Raw genomic sequence first — 19,851 nt, 5'->3', positions numbered from 1 at the left:
AAAGATAGGTTGTTGTGTATCTTAGCAATTTTTCAGGCATTTTTCCTATACATTCAGAAGTCATTGACAATGTTTTTACGGTGAAATTATTGTCGGTGGTAGATTCAACAACAAAACGGTTGTTAAAATATGGTAATGACTAAAACCGCTTGCAAGCTTACAGTAAAAATACCATATTTTTTATGGTTACAATAAAAACATTGTCCATTCACTGTTCTCACCGCAAAATACATCGTAAATTTTTTTCCGGGCGGTACTCAGCTTGTATATACGAAAACTGTTTTTTCGTCGTTTTCGAAACATACTGCCGATATAGGTTCAGCTCCATTTACACTTCTATGTTTTTTGTTAGCACTCCAAACATCTGTCATGTCAGCGAGTGTTGTGTTTGTGTTGTGTGTAAATAAAACATTCGCTATGGGAAAACTAGACACTCCTCTGTACAAGCTGTCCGCGGAGGATCAAAACCGGGTGTACGAGCCGGCCGAAGACAGCTTCCTGCTGTTGGATGCACTTGAAGACGAGTTGAATGCCATCCAACGTTTGCGGCCTTTGTTGACGGTGGAAATTGGACCGGGAAGCGGTATTGTTATAAGTGCCCTATCGAAAGCCTTGGGCAGTGCCTGTGGTTTCTACCTGGGAGTCGACATAAATCCCCATGCCTGCAGGATCACAGGGGAAACCGCCCGGATGAATTGTCCAGGCTGTCAGGTAGAGGTGATCAATATGAATCTGTTGGCAGGGTTTAATTCGGGGTTAGTCGATTTGCTGATATTTAATCCGCCCTATGTGCCGACCAGTGAAGTGAGCACAGAAACGGAACTTGAAGAACAAATCGATCAGTTTGCCGAGAAGGGCCACGACCTGGTTAAATCTTGGGCCGGAGGGTTAGACGGTATGGCCGTCACCAATAAAGTTTTGCGAGATCTGGACAGGCTAATGTCCCCGAATGGGGTTTTCTATTTGCTCCTATTGAAAGAGAATAAACCGGATGAGGTTAAAGCGCGATTAGAGGCTAATGGGTTTAGAATGAAAATAGTGAAGGAGAGGAAAGTCAGGGGTGAACATTTGTTCGTTGTGAGAATCACTAGGAATCCGGACGGAAATAGTTAATTTAATTTTCAATATGTATTTTCGTTTATACCATAAAAGAATTATTATTTTAGCAATGGGTTTTAATTATACATGTATATACACTTAAATTTAAGAAATAAACCGTAACATAATACAGAAATGTTTTCTGGATTTAGCGTCGTTATGCGCTTTACCTTCAATACAGTTGCGAACATTCCGCTTTGCTTCCACTATACACTTTCGACCTGTACAACATACCTTCCTTTCTGTTTATTTTCATAAATATACAAATAATTGTTTAGAATAATAACATTGAACAACAACTGATGAAACGTACAAATATGAGTGTTTTTTTCACCACTTATAGCGTTTATTCTTATGAAATGAAATCCTTCTCTGTTTTCGACGCTCTTGGTGCTAAAAATCACTTTTTCCACACAACAGAGTTTCATTTCCTTGGAAACGATCACTAGATTTGTGTATGCTTTGTGTCTTTTGTTTTACGTTGAGAGGAGCCCCATGGCACGCTTTGTTTAGTTTAGGTTCAAGCGGGGAAATGCACGTGTCTGTCTCCGTCTGATGGTGAATTGTCTAAGCGTTTGTTTTTATTGAGTAGATTGAATACTATTTAAATATTTAAGGATAATAGAAATGGCTTCTTGAGGGCTAAGTTGTAGTTTTGCTTCACTATGGGTTAGGATTCTGACATTTAAGAATTCGATATCCAATGAAAAATTGGTGGAAAATGTGTTTTTAAGACACGTGTTTTAAAAGTAGGGACATTGGGGTTTGCGCCAGTGGCTGTCCTATAGCGTTATTTTAACATGCTGAACTATTTCTTTTCGTAATATTTTGTCGTTCAAATGGCGTATGGCTTTGATTCCCAAGCGGAAACGCGGGGCTTACAGACGACTACTTTATTCTACTTTAGCTTTGCATTTATTTTTGGTCTAAGCTACATTCTATACGGCGTCACAACATCAATAATACAAATAGCCTACTACGATGATCGTCGAAACACCATGTTTTTTTGTGTAAATGTATAGCAAAAACATCCTACATTAACTACATATAAAGGTAGCCGGTCTGCTTCGGTTACAAGATGTATATAATTCCAAACGACGGACTCGGTTTTAGCTACATTTAGTTCGAGAAACAGGATCAAGTCTTATTCGTTCAATTCGGTCAATTGGCTTTCGTGTGCGTTGTTATGTTCATACAGTCGTTTACCTCGTTCTTTATTGTGAGGATTTTTTTTGTAAAACAAAAATTTTAAAACAATGGCAAAAGGCACATAAATTAGCCTTCACTCTAGTATAGTTCAATATTGCGGATTATATCTGAGTTTGTTCGTAACCTGCGAACCTTATGCAATCTTCGAGGAAAAGTTGTTCTACGCTGATTGATTGATTATCCTTTGGAACGAATACGGAAGGAATGGTTGTAGTAAGTATACTGTCAATTTGCGATTATCACCCTCGTGATTCGTCACACAGCACAGCAAGAGAAAGTGACTGGATGTAAATGCATTAACGTTACTCCGTCTAGAGGTTTTCCATCAACCAAAACGCGCTTTCCTAGTTCTGGACACTTGATCGTTCCGGTGGATTTAGCTTCCCTTTTTTCGAAGGATTTTTTTTTGCCATATTTACATTTTCTTGTGGTTCAACTAAAACTTGTCAGCATTTTACAGTGCCTACAGCTGGATTTGATCTATATACTCAAAGTATTTACGTTATTTGTCTCTCATTAACCTATCGTATTGTTTATTTTTGTTTTGTTTTGTGACATTCATCGTGATATTCATTAGTATTACTTTTTTGGTTTTATTAGATTGTAAATGGTGTGCGTGCGGGTTTTTGTTCAGATTTCTCCTAAAATGCAACAGCTGAGAAGCGGTGGAGAGGTTTGGAGTTTATCTTACATAACATGACTAGATAGTCAGTCATGTTATGTTTAAAAGTTTAAAAAACTTTTCCAGGGCCAAGTAACCGCAAATATTCAAGAGAGTTAAATGCATGTTTGAGGCCAAAAACCTCCAAATGTCAATATGAAAAAAGAGAGGTGGAAAAGGTTGTATTCGAAAACGTCGTTAATGATATACCTACCTTTTCATGAAAAAGTGGTTTCGGTTCGTAGAATTGAGAACTTTATACCTTAAAATGAAAATTGGTACCAACTGTTACGATCAAGAACATCGTAGTTGAGGGATATTATACAAAAAGTAACTTATCTTGTGCCTACGGGTCAATGTCTATCGAATGCAATAATTTCCTACAGGTCAATGTACCTCTCATAATCTTAATTCATTGAAATATCAGTCCACCACTGTGTCGGATTGGCTATGGCAGTGACTTGTTCTAATGGAAATTCCTTTTTTGTTTTCAGGCGTTCCGTAGAGGAGATTCAGCAATATTCAGATATTCTAGACACGAGAGGAGCCCTTTTTATTCGGTATACATTTGTCTACTTTTCAAAAGTATTACTAACTTCTATTAACATTCACGAATGGTTACTTTTGTAGCATATGACCGTCGTTTTGCCTATCGAAAACGACTCCAAAAAAGTTAGCGATTCACGTTCACTTCTAGAACGCATGAAACCAAAGGATTGTATGAAAATAATAGCAGAAGAATATTTTCCTCTAGCAAAACGTAACTATGAGAGTGGACTGTTGCAGCAGAGAGGGGGCGAGATAAACAATAATAATCAACAAAGAATCTGAAGGCATGGAGGTGTGGAGCGCCTCCCGCGCACGTACACGGAACAACTGCTCCATAGAATTAATAATAATAATAATAATTTTGTGGTTACCCACTACCACTCACTGCAGCATCAGCGCCGTCAGGTTCCGCTGCAGGATCGTGTCCTTGACCGAGCTGAACACGACCTGGATGTTCTGAGTGTCCACCGCGTTCGTGAAGTGATGATAGATGGGCGTTTTGGTGTTTTTCCGCACGTTCATGAACATCTGCAGGATGAAGTTTTGCACGTCCAGAATCGAGTGCGGGTTGCCGGTGAACTGGGGATAGTACCAGCGAATGTCGGTGTTGGGATTTTTTACCTTCTCCTTCAGCAGGTCGGTCTTGTTCAGAAACAGGATGATCGAGATGCCCTGGAAGGTGGTGTTATTCACAATCGTGTCGAAAATGTTCCGCGATTCCTCCAGGCGATTCGTTTTCCTAAAATAATAATAAACGTGGCTTAACTATAATTCATACTCATGTTAGAGGGGCGTTACCTGTCCTCGGCTAGAACCTGATCGAACTCGGATGTCGACACTAGGAAAAGTATCGAGGTTACCGAACAGTCAAAACATTTGGTCCACTTTTGCCGCTGCGTTCGCTGGCCACCGACGTCGACGAACACGAATGGAATGTTCTGCAATTGGAACGTGGTTTCAGCTTGCGCCTTCTCATAATGTAGTTTGATTTATTACCTGTATTCTAATTGTAAATTCAAATACACCCTTGGTTGCTTTGCGACATCGCAGTATATCGGTACGTGTGGGAACGTAGTCGAACCTTGATATCCGGTCTAATTCTTCTAAGAAATATTTTACTGAATCGCTCTGAAATTAGAAACAATAATAGTCATTTATGTGAACATTGTTGCTAACCATATCAAGCGAATTACCGCAAAGATAAATGAGATTGACGGCTTGGCATAATATTGAAGGGTAATTGGATCAACCAGGTGGCACCTTATTTGAAAGGCCTCTCGGCTTCGAACGTTGTAACAAGATCTAACCACGACGCGTTCATACGTCACTTTTCGTTAGATTATGATACCTAAACGGTGTGCCTATACAAAAAGGCCGGTATAATAGAATTTAAATCGCTTCAACCTATTTAAGAAATATCGAAACACCCACGAATCCTACGCCGTTACGAGAAAACCCATAAATCTGGGCGGCCAGAAAGGCAGCAAGTTGTCGTAAGCTGTAATGTCTGTTAATGCCGTCTCACAGCCACCGCAGTCAGTCAGTCAGTCAGTGTAAACGAGCTGCATGCCGCACGACGACGACGACGACAACGTTGAGTGTTTGTTGTAATTTTCCCTATATTGGATCACCCACATGACTGCACCACATACTGCACGGGTTAGAGCTATGTGATCGACCGGTTTTGCGTGCCTGTGGTCCTGTCCTGTTGCACCCTCTCTGTCATAGAGCTGCCGGTTTGTTGATTCGTCGGTGAACTGATATATGTTCATGTAGCGATGCAAATAAACGCAGTTCGCTTCGCAACAGTAGTCACCAGACCAGAGAGTCAAGTGTGGGAAAACTTTGTGGACAACCGCTCTGTATGGATGAGGTGTTGAGTTTTCCAAATGCATCCTGGCGTGACATCATCCATCTTTGTTCTGCTTAGGATAGTATTACCAGTATTTTTACGTGATATTGTTAAAATTTTTATTTTTAAATTGTTTTTAATTTTTTTGCCAATGAAAAGTCGGTTTTGTTGCATAGTCATGTTCTCAAGAGGCCATCCACATACCACGTGGGCAGATTTTAAACGAATACAGTTCCATTTTCCCTTACTCCAGCTGTTTCAGACGGTGCTATTAGACCCGAAAAAGAAGAATCTGCTGTCGTTTCTGTTTATATCGGGACACGTTTTAGTGGATCCTTTGCTGTGGCATCAATACCCGCGCAGCATTCTTCTGGTTAAAATCGTCTGATCCTAGTCGAACCAGTCGTTATGTCTGATCGACGAACCCAATAGCACCTTCCGCTGTACTGTTAATGTACCGATATGGGAAGCTATGCTGGAGGTAGGTAATACCAACCAAATGTCTTAGCACTGCATAAAGCTACGAGATCTAGTGTTGTCTCAAAAAAAATTTTTTTTGAATCGACTTTCTTGGAGAGTCTTTCAGCTCAAACATTTTTCACCTTCCAGAAAGTTCATTTGAAAAAAAAAAATACTACTGGTTTGAAAACCCGAAACTAGACCATATCTACTACATAAGTCTTCCTACGTACGGAGAGAATAACGACCGCCGAAATCAAATCTTGCTAAACCTAAACTTCTGAGGGCTCATGTTTTCCCGGGCGATCTATCGACACAAATCTTATTCAGTTTACGTCATACTGCCTGGAGAATATCGAAACAGTCGACACAGTATATACTGATTTAATGGCCGCCGTCTTGACCATCGTAGACTGATTGCCAAGCTGGACCGTTTAGAAGCCCCATCATGTTTCACACGTTGGCTGGAATCATTGGTTACTCGTCGCATTTGCGTTAAACTTGCTGCGACGAAATCCGATTATTTTACAAACAGCTCTAGCGTCCACAGGCGATTTCGGCCATTCTGAGCTCAATTTGGGATCATTTTCTTTTTTGGCCTTTAGATGGCAATTTTGGTCATTCTGAGCTTAATTTGGGATCATTTTTCGTGGCCTTTTCCGGCCTTTTGAAGGCGTTTTCGGTCATTTTGAGCACAATTTGGGATCATTTTCTTTTTTGGCCTTTAGAAGGCGATTTCGGCCATTCTGAGCTCAATTTGTTATCACTTACTTTTTTGGCCTTTTCTGGCCTTTAGAAGGCGATTTTGGCCATTCTGAGCTTAATTTGGGATCATTTTCTTTTTTGGCTTTTTCTGGCCTTAAGAAGGTTCGGCCATTCTGAGCTTATTTTGGGATCATTTTCTTTTTTGGCCTTTAGAGGGCGATTTCGGCCATTCTGAGCTCAATTTGGAATCATTTTCTTTTTGGCCTTTTATGGCCTTTAAATGGCGATTTCGGCCATTGTGAGCTCAATTTGGAATCATTTTCTTTTTTGGACTTTTCTGGCCTTAAGAAGGCAATTTTGGTCATTCTGAGCTTAATTTGGGATCATTTTTCGTGGCCTTTTCCGGCCTTTTGAAGGCGTTTTCGGTCATTTTGAGCACAATTTGGGATCATTTTCTTTTTTGGCCTCTTCTGATCTTTAGAAGGCGACTTCGGCCTATTTGAGCTAAATTTGGGATCATGTTCTTTTTTGGCCTTTTCTGGCTTTTAGAATGCGATTTTGGCCATTCTGAGCTTAATTTGGGATCGTTTTCTGTTCTGATTTCGGCCATTCTGAGCTTAATTTGGGATCATGTTCTTTTTTTGACTTTAGAAGGCGATTTCGGCCATTCTGAGCTCAATTTGGGATCATTCACTTTTAGGCCTTTTCTGGCCTTTAAAAGGCGTTTTCAGCCATTCTGAGCTCAATTTGGGATCATTTTCTTTTTTGGCCTCTCCTGATCTTTAGAAGGCGATTTCGGCCATTTTGAGCTAAATTTGGGATCATGTTCTTTTTTGGCCTTTTCTGGCTTTTAGAAGGCGATTTTGGCCATTCTGAGCTTAATTTGGGATCATTTTCTGTTCTGATTTCGGCCATTCTGAGCTTAATTTGGGATCATGTTCTTTTTTTGACTTTAGAAGACGATTTCGGCCATTCTGAGCTTAATTTTAAGCTTAACTTAATTATTTTTTTTTTTTTGGCCTTTAAAAGGCGGTTTCGGTCATTCTGAGCTTAATTTGGGATCATTTTCTTTTTTGGCTTTTTCTGGCCCTAAGAAGGCATTTTCGGCCATTCTGAGCTTATTTTGGGATCATTTTCTTTTTTGGCCTTTAGAAGGCGTTTTCGGCCATTCTGAGCTCAATTTGGGATCATTTTCTTTTTTGGCCTTTTATGGCCTTTAAAAGGCGATTTCGGCCATTCTGAGCTCGATTTGGGATCATTTTATTTTTTGGCCTTTTGTGGCCTTGAGAAGGCGTTTTCGGCCATTCTGAGCTCAATTTGGGATCATTTTCTTTTTTGGCCTTTTCTGGCCTTTAGATGGCGATTTTGGTCATTCTGAGCTTAATTTGGGATCATTTTTCGTGGCCTTTTCCGGCCTTTTGAAGGCGTTTTCGGTCATTTTGAACACATTTTGGGATCATTTTCTTTTTTGGCCTTTAGAAGGCGATTTCGGCCATTCTGAGCTCAATTTGGGATCATTCACTTTTTTGGCCTTTTCTGGCCTTTAAAAGGCGTTTTCAGCCATTCTGAGCTCAATTTGGGATCATTTTCTTTTTTGGCCTTTTCTGATCTTTAGAAGGCGATTTCGGCCATTTTGAGCTAAATTTGGGATAATGTTATTTTTGGCCTTTTCTGGCTTTTAGAAGGCGATTTTGGCCATTCTGAGCTTAAATTGGGATCATTTTCTGTTCTGATTTCGGCAATTCTTAGCTTAATTTCGGATCATGTTCTTTTTTTGCCTTTAGAAGACGATTCTGGCCATTCTGAGCTTAATTTTAAGCTTAACTTAATCATTTATTTTTTTTGGTCTTTAAAAGGCGATTTCGGTCATTCTGAGCTTAATTTGGAATCATTTTCTTTTTTGGACTTTTCTGGCCTTTAAATGGCGTTTTTGGCCATTCTGAGCTCAATTTGGGATCATGTTCTTTTTTGGCCTTTTCTGGCCTTTAGAAGGCGTTTTCGGCCATTCTGAGCTCAATTTGGGATCATTTTCTTTTTTGGACTTTTCTGGCCTTTAGAAGGCGTTTTCGGCCATTTTGAGCTAAATTTGGGATCATTTTCTTTATTGGCCTTTAGAGAGCGATTTTGGCCATTCTGAGCTTAATTGGGATCATTTTCTTTTTTGGCCTTTTCTGATCTTTAGAAGGCGATTTCAACCATTTTGAGCTTAATTTGGGATCATTTTCTTTTTTGAACTTTTCTGGCCTTTAGAAGGCGTTTTCGGCCATTTTGAGCTGAATTTGGGATCATGTTCTTTTTTGGCCTTTTCTGGCCTTTAGAAAGCGATTTTGGCCATTCTGAGCTTAATTTGGGATCATTTTCTTTTTTGGCCTTTTATGGCCTTTAGAAGGCGATTTCGGCCATTCTGAGCTCAATTTGGGATCATTTTTTTTTTGGACTTTTCTGGCCTTTAGATGGCGTTTTTGGCCATTTTGAGCTAAATTTGGGATCATGTTCTTTTTTGGCCTTTTCGACCATTTTGAGCTAAATTTGGGATCATGTTCTTATTTGGCCTTTTATGGCCTTTAGAAGGCGATTTCGGCCATTCTGAGCTTAATTTGGGATCATTTTCTTTTTTGGACTTTTCTGGCCTTTAGATGGCGTTTTCGGCCATCCTGAGCTCAATTTGGGATCATTTTCTTTTTTGGCCTTTTCTGGCCTTTAGAAGGCGTTTTCGGCCATTCTGAGCTTAATTTGGGATCATTTTCTTTTTTGGACTTTTCTGGCCTTTAGAAGGCGATTTTGGCCATTTTGAGCTAAATTTGGGATCATTTTCTTTTTTGGCCTTTAGAGAGCGATTTTGGCCATTCTGAGCTAAAGTGGGATCATTTTTCGTGGCCTTTTCCGGCCTTTTGAAGGCGTTTTCGGTCATTCTGAGCTTAATTTGAGATCATTTTCTTTTTTGGACTTTTCTGGCCTTTAGATGGCGTTTTCGGCCATTCTGAGCTCAATTTGGGATCATTTTCTTTTTTGGCCTTTTCTGGCCTTTAGAAGGCGTTTTCGGCCATTCTGAGCTCATTTTGGGATCATTTTCTTTTTTGGACTTGTCTGGCCTTTCGAAGGCGATTTCGGCCATTCTGAGCTTAATTTGGGATCATTTTCTTTTTTGGACTTTTCTGGCCTTTAGATGGCGTTTTCGGCCATTCTGAGCTCAATTTGGGATCATTTTCTTTTTTGGACTTTTCTGGCCTTTAGAAGGCGATTTTGGCCATTTTGAGCCAAATTTAGGATCATTTTCTTTTTTGGCCTTTTCTGGCCTTTAGAGAGCGATTTTGGCCATTCTGAGCTTAGTTGGGATAATTTTTCGTGGCCTTTTACGGCCTTTTGAAGGCGTTTTCGGTCATTTTGAGCACATTTTGGGATCATTTTCTTTTTTGGCCTTTAGAAGGCGATTTCGGCCATTCTGAGCTCAATTTGGGATCATTCACTTTTTTGGCCTTTCCTGGCCTTTAAAAGGCGTTTTCAGCCATTCTGAGCTCAATTTGGGATCATTTTCTTTTTTGGCCTTTTCTGATCTTTAGAAGGCGATTTCGGCCATTCTGAGCTAAATTTGGGATCATGTTTTTTTTTGGCCTTTTCTGGCTTTTAGAAGGCGATTTTGGCCATTCTGAGCTTAATTTGGGATCATTTTCTGTTCTGATTTCGGCAATTCTAAGCTTAATTTCGGATCATGTTCTTTTTTTGCCTTTAGAAGACGATTCTGGCCATTCTGAGCTTAATTTTAAGCTTAACTTAATCATTTATTTTTTTGGCCTTTAAAAGGCGATTTCGGCCATTCTGAGCTCAATTCGGGATCATTTTCGTTTTTGGACATTTCTGGCCTTTAGAAGGCGTTTTCGGCCATTTTGAGCTAAATTTGGGATCATCTTCTTTATTGGCCTTTAGAGAGCGATTTTGGCCATTCTGAGCTTAATTGGGATCATTTTCTTTTTTGGCCTTTTCTGATCTTTAGAAGGCGATTTCGACCATTTTAAGCTAAATCTGGGATCATGTTCTTTTTTGGCCTTTTATGGCCTTTAGAAGGCGATTTCGTCCATTCTGAGCTTAATTTGGGATCATTTTCTTTTTTGAACTTTTCTGGCCTTTAGAAGGCGTTTTCGGACATTTTGAGCTAAATTTGGGATCATGTTCTTTTTTGGCCTTTTCTGGCTTTAGAAAGCGATTTCGGCCATTCTGAGCTTAATTTGGGATCATTTTCTTTTTTGGCCTTTTCTGATCTTTAGAAGGCGATTTCGGCCATTTTGAGCTAAATTTGGGATCATTTTCTTTTTTGGCCTTTAGAGAGCGATTTTGGCCATTCTGAGCTAAATTGGGATCATTTTCTTTTTTGGACTTTTCTGGCCTTTAGAAGGCGATTTCGGCCATTCTGAGCTTAATTTGGGATCATTTTCTTTTTTAGACTTTTCTGGCCTTTAGATGGCGTTTTCGGCCATTCTGAGCTCAATTTGGGATCATTTTCTTTTTTGGACTTTTCTGGCCTTTAGAAGGCGATTTTGGCCATTTTGAGCTAAATTTGGGATCATTTTCTTTTTTGGCCTTTTCTGGCCTTTAGAGAGCGATTTTGGCCATTCTGAGCTTAATTGGGATCATTTTTCGTGGCCTTTTTCGGCCTTTTGAAGGCGTTTTCGGTCATTCTGAGCTTAATTTGGGATCATTTTCTTTTTTGGACTTTTCTGGCCTTTAGATGGCGTTTTCGGCCATTCTGAGCTCAATTTGGGATCATTTTCTTTTTTGGCCTATTCTGGCCTTTAGAAGGCGTTTTCGGCCATTCTGAGCTCAATTTGGGATCATTTTCTTTTTTGGACTTTTCTGGCCTTTAGAAGGCGATTTCGGCCATTCTGAGCTCAATTTGGAATCATTTTCTTCTTTGGACTTTTCTGGCCTTTAGATGGCGTTTTCGGCCATTCTGAGCTCACTTTGGGATCATTTTCTTTTTTGGCCTTTTCTGGCCTTTAGAAGGCGATTTTGGCCATTTTGAGCTAAATTTGGGATCATTTTCTTTTTTGGCCTTTTCTGGCCTTTAGAGAGCGATTTTGGCCATTCTGAGCTTAGTTGGGATAATTTTTCGTGGCCTTTTACGGCCTTTTGAAGGCGTTTTCGGTCATTTTGAGCACATTTTGGGATCATTTTCTTTTTTGGCCTTTAGAAGGCGATTTCGGCCATTCTGAGCTCAATTTGGGATCATTCACTTTTTTGGCCTTTCCTGGCCTTTAAAAGGCGTTTTCAGCCATTCTGAGCTCAATTTGGGATCATTTTCTTTTTTGGCCTTTTCTGATCTTTAGAAGGCGATTTCGGCCATTCTGAGCTAAATTTGGGATCATGTTTTTTTTTGGCCTTTTCTGGCTTTTAGAAGGCGATTTTGGCCATTCTGAGCTTAATTTGGGATCATTTTCTGTTCTGATTTCGGCAATTCTAAGCTTAATTTCGGATCATGTTCTTTTTTGCCTTTAGAAGACGATTCTGGCCATTCTGAGCTTAATTTTAAGCTTAACTTAATCAATTATTTTTTTTGGCCTTTAAAAGGCGATTTCGGCCATTCTGAGCTCAATTCGGGATCATTTTCGTTTTTGGACTTTTCTGGCCTTTAGAAGGCGTTTTCGGCCATTTTGAGCTAAATTTGGGATCATTTTCTTTATTGGCCTTTAGAGAGCGATTTTGGCCATTCTGAGCTTAATTGGGATCATTTTCTTTTTTGGCCTTTTCTGATCTTTAGAAGGCGATTTCGACCATTTTGAGCTAAATTTGGGATCATGTTCTTTTTTGGCCTTTTATGGCCTTTAGAAGGCGATTTCGTCCATTCTGAGCTTAATTTGGGATCATTTTCTTTTTTGAACTTTTCTGGCCTTTAGAAGGCGTTTTCGGACATCTTGAGCTAAATTTGGGATCATGTTTTTTTTTGGCCTTTTCTGGCTTTAGAAAGCGATTTTGGCCATTCTGAGCTTAATTTGGGATCATTTTCTTTTTTGGCCTTTTCGGTCTTTAGAAGGCGATTTCGGCCATTTTGAGCTAAATTTGGGATCATGTTCTTTTTTGGCCTTTAGAAGACGATTTCGGCCATTCTGAGCTTAATTTGGGATCATTTTCTTTTCGTTTTCTGGCCTTTAGAAGGCGATTTCGATAATATTCGGGTTCAAAATCAGTGGAATGTCCTGCCCTTATTTTACAATCCTACCTAACTACCGACCAGTTCCTATGGCACAAATCGATGAAAATATTCAACATATCTTGCAAATGACGACAATCATAATCATGTTCGAGAAATGGTGCATGTGAAACCAACTTACCATCAGCGTACAGAAATGCTGTGTCATATCCTCCATGAGATAGAAATCTACCATTGGGTGGGCTTAGGGAATCAAAGGGCGCACGGTCGTCAGAGTTGGGGTTGTGCGAGACCTTGGTGTTATTGGACTCATAGCTTTCGTTCAGAGATCATTACTCGAGAATATAATTGCTTAAGCAAACAGAAACTTAGGATTCATCACTGCCAAAAGTTTCCGTGACCCCTACTGCCTGCGATCACTGTTCTACGCCCTTGTTCGCTCAGTATTGGAAACAGCTTCAATCATTTGGAGCCCCTACATAAACTGTTGGGCCACTAGAATCGAAGCTATACAGTCACGATTCTTAAAATTTGCACTAAGGTTGCTTCTTTGGAGTAACCCAACGAACTTACCACCCTACGAGGATCGATGCCGTCTCCTTAACATGGAAACTCTGCAGTGTCGACGGAATTCAGCTGCCAAGTTTTTGCTTGGTAATATTGACTCTCCCAACCTTCTGGAGCAAATCAACCTGAATGTACCGGTAGTATCTTTAAGATCTAGTTACTGTTCAAGATTTAACTTTAGACGAACTAACTACGGGAAAAATGAACCTGTTTTAGTGATTTGTAAAGAATTTAACGAAGTGTACCATTTATTCCATTTTTGTCAATCCTGTGAAATTTTTTAAAACCGTCTGAAACTATTCTACTTGGCCGTTTAAGTGTATTTGTAATAATTAATAGTTTAAGTTTTATTCATGTAGACAGATGCAGTCAGATAAATTAATAAACCAATAATAATAATAATAATAATAATAATAATAATAATAATAATAATAATAATAATAATAATAATAATAATAATAATAATAATAATAATAACGGCAGAGTGGATTATCGCGATTGCTTTTCAATATCGCTTTGAAAGGTGTGATACGGGTACCGACACGAGTGGCACGATATTCAGGAGGTCTGTTCGGCGCTTTGGCTTCACCGATGACTGTGATATCGTAACACGAAACTTTGAGAAGATGACGGAGACGTACATCAGACTAAAGGCCGGTCGGATTGAACTGGCCATGAACGCGTCGGAGACTAACTAAAAGAGAAGAGGACGTTCCAGATAAGACACTGTCAACTTCCCACCACGGTGGTAGTAGTGTTAGACGAGTTCAAGAACTTGGGCTCACTAGTGACAGCTGACTATAAAACACCGATCAGACCAGTAGCCCTCTACGGCTACAAAACTTGGACCATGCTCGTGAAGGACCAACGCGCTATTCGAACAGAATGGGCTGCGTAATATCTGCAGTGTAGTACAGATGAATCGTGGCGGAAGCGGATGAACCACAATTTGCATCAGCTGCAGGGAGAACCACTCATCATCCTAACGGTGATAATCGAAAGGCCTCGGTGGGCTGGGCATGTCTCGATAACGACCCGACTGGAACGAGGCGTCGAGGCGCGCAGCGAGCAAGGTTTGGAAGACGACCTGCAGGGCCTCCGCAGACCAGTATATTATAGGGACGAAGTCAATTAGTTTCTTATTTCGAAGTTTCAAAAGATTCCGAAGATACCCATGAATGCGTTACGAAGTTTTACATTTTAAATACTTGAAACAGTTGCGCTGATAGTTTTGTTCTAAGAATTGAAGCGTATGTGCTAATCTGTTTCAACAAACAATAGATTTCGTATGAGTAAGTCACGAATCTTGGTAGACTAATTCGTGTTTTGATATTTGGCAACATTCTACTAACACGCTCAATCTCTAAAAAAGATTGCTGATTCTTTCCACCAGAATCAAAGCATTCGAGAAAGATCTGGACGGCCGTAGATTTGCCTGTTATCACCGGTTCGAGCGCTCAGTAAAAAATCCCAATCCAACGAAATTAAATCCTTACTGGAAGCTACGCGAGACTGATTGTGAATTTAAGTGCTTCTTGTATACACACTGCGAAGTGATATTTTTGCCCCGACCGCGTGTGCAGCAGCGATGTGATATAATTCCCTCCGAGTGCCACTAATAGCAGCAACAGCAATCAATGCCTTGCATGCTTCTCTGTGGTCTTAGGTCCGACTCCGGCTCAAGTGAATTATATGCGCACACTTGTATGTACTTATTTATTGATAGAAATATTTTCACAATCAGTCGTTCGCTAACAAGCTTGATGGTTAACAATCTGTTCCTTCGTTCGCGCTCGATAAACTGTGTAAATATTTGCAGTTTGTTGTTAGGTGTTACAGGCGGGAAACAATAAGCCTGCCCATAAACGGGTGTGGGAATTGTCTGGAGCAGATGTTTTGTAGGTCAAGGGTGCTGTTGAGCGAGGAGGGCTCCTTTTTTATTCAAGCGTGTAATCGATGACACATTGAACCGATTGAAGCTGGTTTCGATTATTTACCCACATCAACAGAAGTCAGTCAACAACAGGAAAGTGTTACACTTCAAAATTGACGTAATTAATGTCTTGTTTGCTCTGCGGTTCCGGAGTACGGAGTGGGAACGATTACAGAACCAATCGGAAAACTGCTCTGAATGACTACGGCAGTACTTTCCAGCAGAGTCGGGCTTCAGGTTGTATGGTATTTTGATACTTTAGCAGGCAATCGTCAGTCGCGCTCGCACAGTTGGATGCTGTCATTAGCCGTTCTCTGATTTCCGCATTCGTTTGGAACCTGATTCCAGTATGTGCGACATATGTTATTGGTAGCGGTATGACGGAAGGAGGGGGGGCTTTGTGTTTTAGAATTTCAAATTTGAATCACTTCAAAGCAATTAGCTGATGACTATTGCTATTTACAAACGAGAGAATAAAATCATTCCCAGAGCTCAGGAATCTGAATCTGCTTGACGGCGTGAGGCTGTTGTGTAATATTAAACCAACTTTATTAGCTCCGGGGCTGGCAGAATGCCAATCTAGTGCTGGCGGTGGTGCGTTTTCGGATGGAAATCTTTCTGTATACTTACAATTTGAAATTCTCTCCGCCGATCGTACGCTTGCTGTATCGCTCCGTCCTGCCACAGCCTCCGTATGACCGGTACGTACTGGTGAAATTGTTCCACACCTAGCGACGAATCGCTGCGGAACAGGATTGCCTGGTTCGCGACCAGCTGGGAATTTGGATCCTCCCATGGTATATCTAGCTTATCTCTAGCGTCGCACAGCACTTGCATGCCTGAGGAATCGAACACGGATGTGAGCGCTTTTAGATGACAATGAGAAATGTTTTGTTTTTCTATTACTCACCTTTGACTAAATTTTGGTAGATCACATGTTGATACTCTCGTACTAGCTCGGGCTCGAAATTGATCCCGTGGATAATCCGCATCTGTTTGAGAAAGGTGGATTTGCCGGACTCGCCTGCGCCTAATAGTAGCAGTTTAACCTGTGCCGGAAAAATGAGAAGAAATAAACACACATTTTTATTACTTCACAAGGTTTTGCTCATCCTGTGCGGCTCCTCTGCCGTTCGTCATTGTTAGTTGCCCTAAGCTTATTGTTTCAGTTGAGATTATAAAATCCGATGAAAGCACTTCCCCGGAAGGAAAACAACAGACAAAAATATACAACTATCCAAAACGAGAAAAAAAAGCGACGTACCGCAACCGAAACTAGGGTAAGGAACGGCTTAAGCAGTAGCGCGTATTTTAATCAGTCGAAGAAAACAGGCCTCAAACTCCTGCATTTTGATCAATATCGACAATTTCAATGATGGAAACGAAAACTTTGATTGTCTAGCTGCCTTACGAATATAAGTAATACCGTTAATCACAAAAAAATCTGTGAACAATTGCAATTGAAACAAATTGACCAATATTGCAGCCATTCAGGAGCCACTTCGGGTGCTGAAAAAAAAACGCCTGCAAAACAGAAACTGCTTAAAATAGGTTCGGGGTGATTGGAATAGTGTCCCTCGATTCGTAACTTTGATCGACGATTGTCAAAGTTTGCTAACTTAGTTTTACAATTTGAAAACAAGTTCTTATAGAGAAAACGATAGCGAACAAATTGATATACTACTGTTTGAGTTTCACCCAACACATTTCGAGTATTTCGTCTGAATACACAGGCGGTTCCTAAAGCTGCTTAAAATATGTTCCTTACCCTACATGTAGAAGAGTCGTAAAAAATCAACTTGATGGTTTTACTACCGGCAGTTCACCCGATCTGCCTGCCTGTCTGGTGCCCCGAAGAAAAGGCAAAGACAACAGCCGGTGGTTCAAGGGGAAAGAGTTACATCATTGCTACTTTTCCCGGACCTCTGGCGTTGTCTGGATGTCAGGTCGGTGCTCGTACAAGATGATGTTAGAACGGGTTGGTTCCCAAATTTTGTCGGTAGATCACTCCACCGACATTTGGGACGGCAGTTGCCGGGTGTCGTGCAGATTTATTATTCTTGCTCTGTCTTTTTTGTCATTGCATTTTTTTTTCGCATATCCTAACGGACAGGTTTCTGGATAACACACTGAGAAGATAACAAGTTAAGCAGTAAAAACTGACACCTAAAGCGCTTTCGACTTCTGGTAGTCGATGAATTTGAAATCTTCTTCGAGGTTTTTTCCAGACTTTTATCGCAACACTCAACAGGTAGCAGTACGTATAAAAACTCATTCAGGTAAATAATACCACACAATTCGGAGAATTATAGTTTCGAACGTGTGACTATAAAAATCAGTGAAGTAAACATTTAGTTATTCGCTAGTCAAAATAAATCGTAGACCACACAAACATGTCGAACGGGCGGTCGTCGGAAAGAAAGGCGGGTCTCCACAAGCAGCTCTTTCGAATGACGTGTTTTCAGCAAAATACGAAAAAAAAAATGCTTACAGAAACAACCATTGCTCAAACACAAGCCATGTTCACACTTCAAATACCACAAATACGCACTCGTCGTCAGTGGCCGACTTTCGTTTCGCGCAATTGGTTCATTAGCGATCCATTAGTGCAGCATTCATCATTCCTAGCCGAGCTCGCTTGCTCTGTCTCTGTCTGGCACATGTGTTACTCCGGTTTACACTAGGATGACGTTGAGCTGCAGGTTTAAAATTTGCCACTGTGATTGATTATCCGTTTATGGAGACGGTAGAAACACTTTTAGTCAATTAAAGAATTGCGATCGTCTAAACTGATTAGTAGATATATTAACCTATCAACGCGTAAATATTATAAGAGAAATAGATATTTGAAACAACCGCCCTAATGAGTTTGAAATGGAATAGAGCTTTTGACCAATCCGATTGAAATCAATTACCTTTATCATTGAATTAATGTGTTACAAAAATTACAACAATTTATTCTAAACATTTTAATCCTGTTCCTGTTAATTGAATTCATTAAATGACATTCAAATAGGAAGAACTTCATAAGGTATATCGAGAAAATGAAAAGTTTTCATAGAAATCTACTATCAACTTCAAAACTAAATATTAAATTTACTCGTCAGCAGATGCTGTCAATAGGTCTCGCACGAATTTTCCCAAAAAAAAAAGTTAATACGAAGCAATTTTTTGCTTGAAATGACGAAAATATTCGCTTGCCGTGTAACATCAAATCTCTTGCTTAAATAATTTGTCAAATATATTTGCTGTCTTATTCAGTAAATGGGTTCAATGATTAACTATTTATTGGTCAAACACCGCTTAACTTATTCAGTAAATGAAAAATTATACAAATATTTGCTTCGTCTAATGTCGTTGATTGTTAGTTAGTTCACTACTGAGCGAATATTTGCTTGATTTAAATGTTAATTGATAAACATTTTTGAAAACTTTTAATTTATTAAAAAAATTGAAACCCGTAAATCAATGCGACCAGAAATAAATAATTGAATAAAACTCGGTCAGTGTCACATAAAAAACCAAGCCCGAAGAATTATTTTGCCCAAAAAAATTAAATATTGAATATAGCAAATATTTGCCTCGTTTAATACATGCCTAAAACTTAGCTTACCTTCCAACAAACAGAAAGTATTATATACTGCAATTTCTAATGGAATGTAGCGAGAGCTGGAATCGGTGATTTAGAAGTGTTCTAGAAATCAAACACCAGCAGTGATTCAGCGAACTTAAGCAATATTTTAGAGGACGAAATGACACTGTTTGGGTTTAACGGAAAATTGTCAGCGGATCTGAAGCGATTGTTCGACGACATGAAAACTCGGAATCTACTCTTCTGCAAATCAAAGCAAAGCCTTGGTGCTACATTCCGATTCGGAACTTGACCTTCTGTTTACTATACACAGACTTCGCAGCCAACCGTTAAGTGTACTGGACAATTGCGGGGCTAGCGCTACGATCCTACTAACACTAACAGTCTCTCCCGAGTCAAGACTCGAACCTACGACGTCTGGCTTGTTAAGCCAGCATCATACCTCGAGACCAACTGGGGAGGCAAATTCTGCAAATATTTGCAACAAAAATCGATCGTGAATTTCTTATGTGAACTTGAATAAGTTTTGTTTTTTTTTCATGCGAATTAATAAACTCTAAACGATTTTTTTTTACTAAGAATTTTTTTCTATTCCCGGGAAATAAGATTTTTCTTTCCCGTTTCCCGGGAAGTCGATTTCCGGGAATATTGCAAAGCCTAATGGCAAATATAGAAAATAAATTGGAGAAAAGAAGCCTCTTACAAATTTGATGGTATGTGGATGATAATTTTTGTATTTTAAGAGGAGCGGATCTCGAAACTTTTTTCCCATCAAGATATGAATTCCCCAATTGAAAAAGAACTGAACAACAGACTTTCTTTTCTAGACGTCGTTGTTGTCAGAAAATCTACGGACAAAGAGTTTGGGATTTTTAGGAAACTCACGAATACAAAAACGTGTAATACCTAACACTTCAATCCATTACTTCAGCGAAAAAAAGGCATGATTTCACCATATTAAATTTAGCTCTCAGTGAACTAACCAAGTAGAAGGAATTGGAATCTATTTTCAAAATAGCCGCACTAAATGGTTATAATATAATATATAATAGAAAGACTCGAGTCAAATTCGTGAAATCTTTCA

General features: G+C 39.7%; 2 protein-coding genes across 2 annotated transcripts in view; one reads left to right on the top strand and one right to left on the bottom strand.

Moving 5' to 3' along the window:
• Nucleotides 1–387: 387 nt before the first annotated feature.
• On the top strand, nt 388–1,590 carry LOC129727886 (uncharacterized). The gene has a single exon (XM_055686143.1). The coding sequence runs from the start codon at nt 418–420 to the stop codon at nt 1,111–1,113; it is 696 nt and encodes a 231-aa protein (XP_055542118.1). The 5' UTR covers nt 388–417; the 3' UTR covers nt 1,114–1,590.
• The window catches only part of LOC129727885 (guanine nucleotide-binding protein subunit alpha homolog), a 48,291-nt gene continuing 29,553 nt past the window's right edge, over nt 1,114–19,851 (bottom strand). The window contains exons 2-6 of the mRNA XM_055686142.1: nt 16,086–16,224; nt 15,806–16,014; nt 4,514–4,645; nt 4,316–4,455; nt 1,114–4,256 (exon numbers count right to left, since the gene is read on the bottom strand). Of these exons, the coding sequence (XP_055542117.1) occupies nt 3,899–4,256; nt 4,316–4,455; nt 4,514–4,645; nt 15,806–16,014; nt 16,086–16,224 (978 nt within the window). The 3' untranslated portion in view covers nt 1,114–3,898. The remainder of the gene's footprint in view (nt 4,257–4,315; nt 4,456–4,513; nt 4,646–15,805; nt 16,015–16,085; nt 16,225–19,851) is intronic.

This window comes from Wyeomyia smithii, chromosome 3, assembly GCF_029784165.1.
Source record: "Wyeomyia smithii strain HCP4-BCI-WySm-NY-G18 chromosome 3, ASM2978416v1, whole genome shotgun sequence".
In the NCBI taxonomy this organism is placed as follows: Eukaryota; Metazoa; Arthropoda; class Insecta; order Diptera; family Culicidae; genus Wyeomyia; species Wyeomyia smithii.
This window is presented reverse-complemented; position numbering and strand designations above follow the sequence as displayed.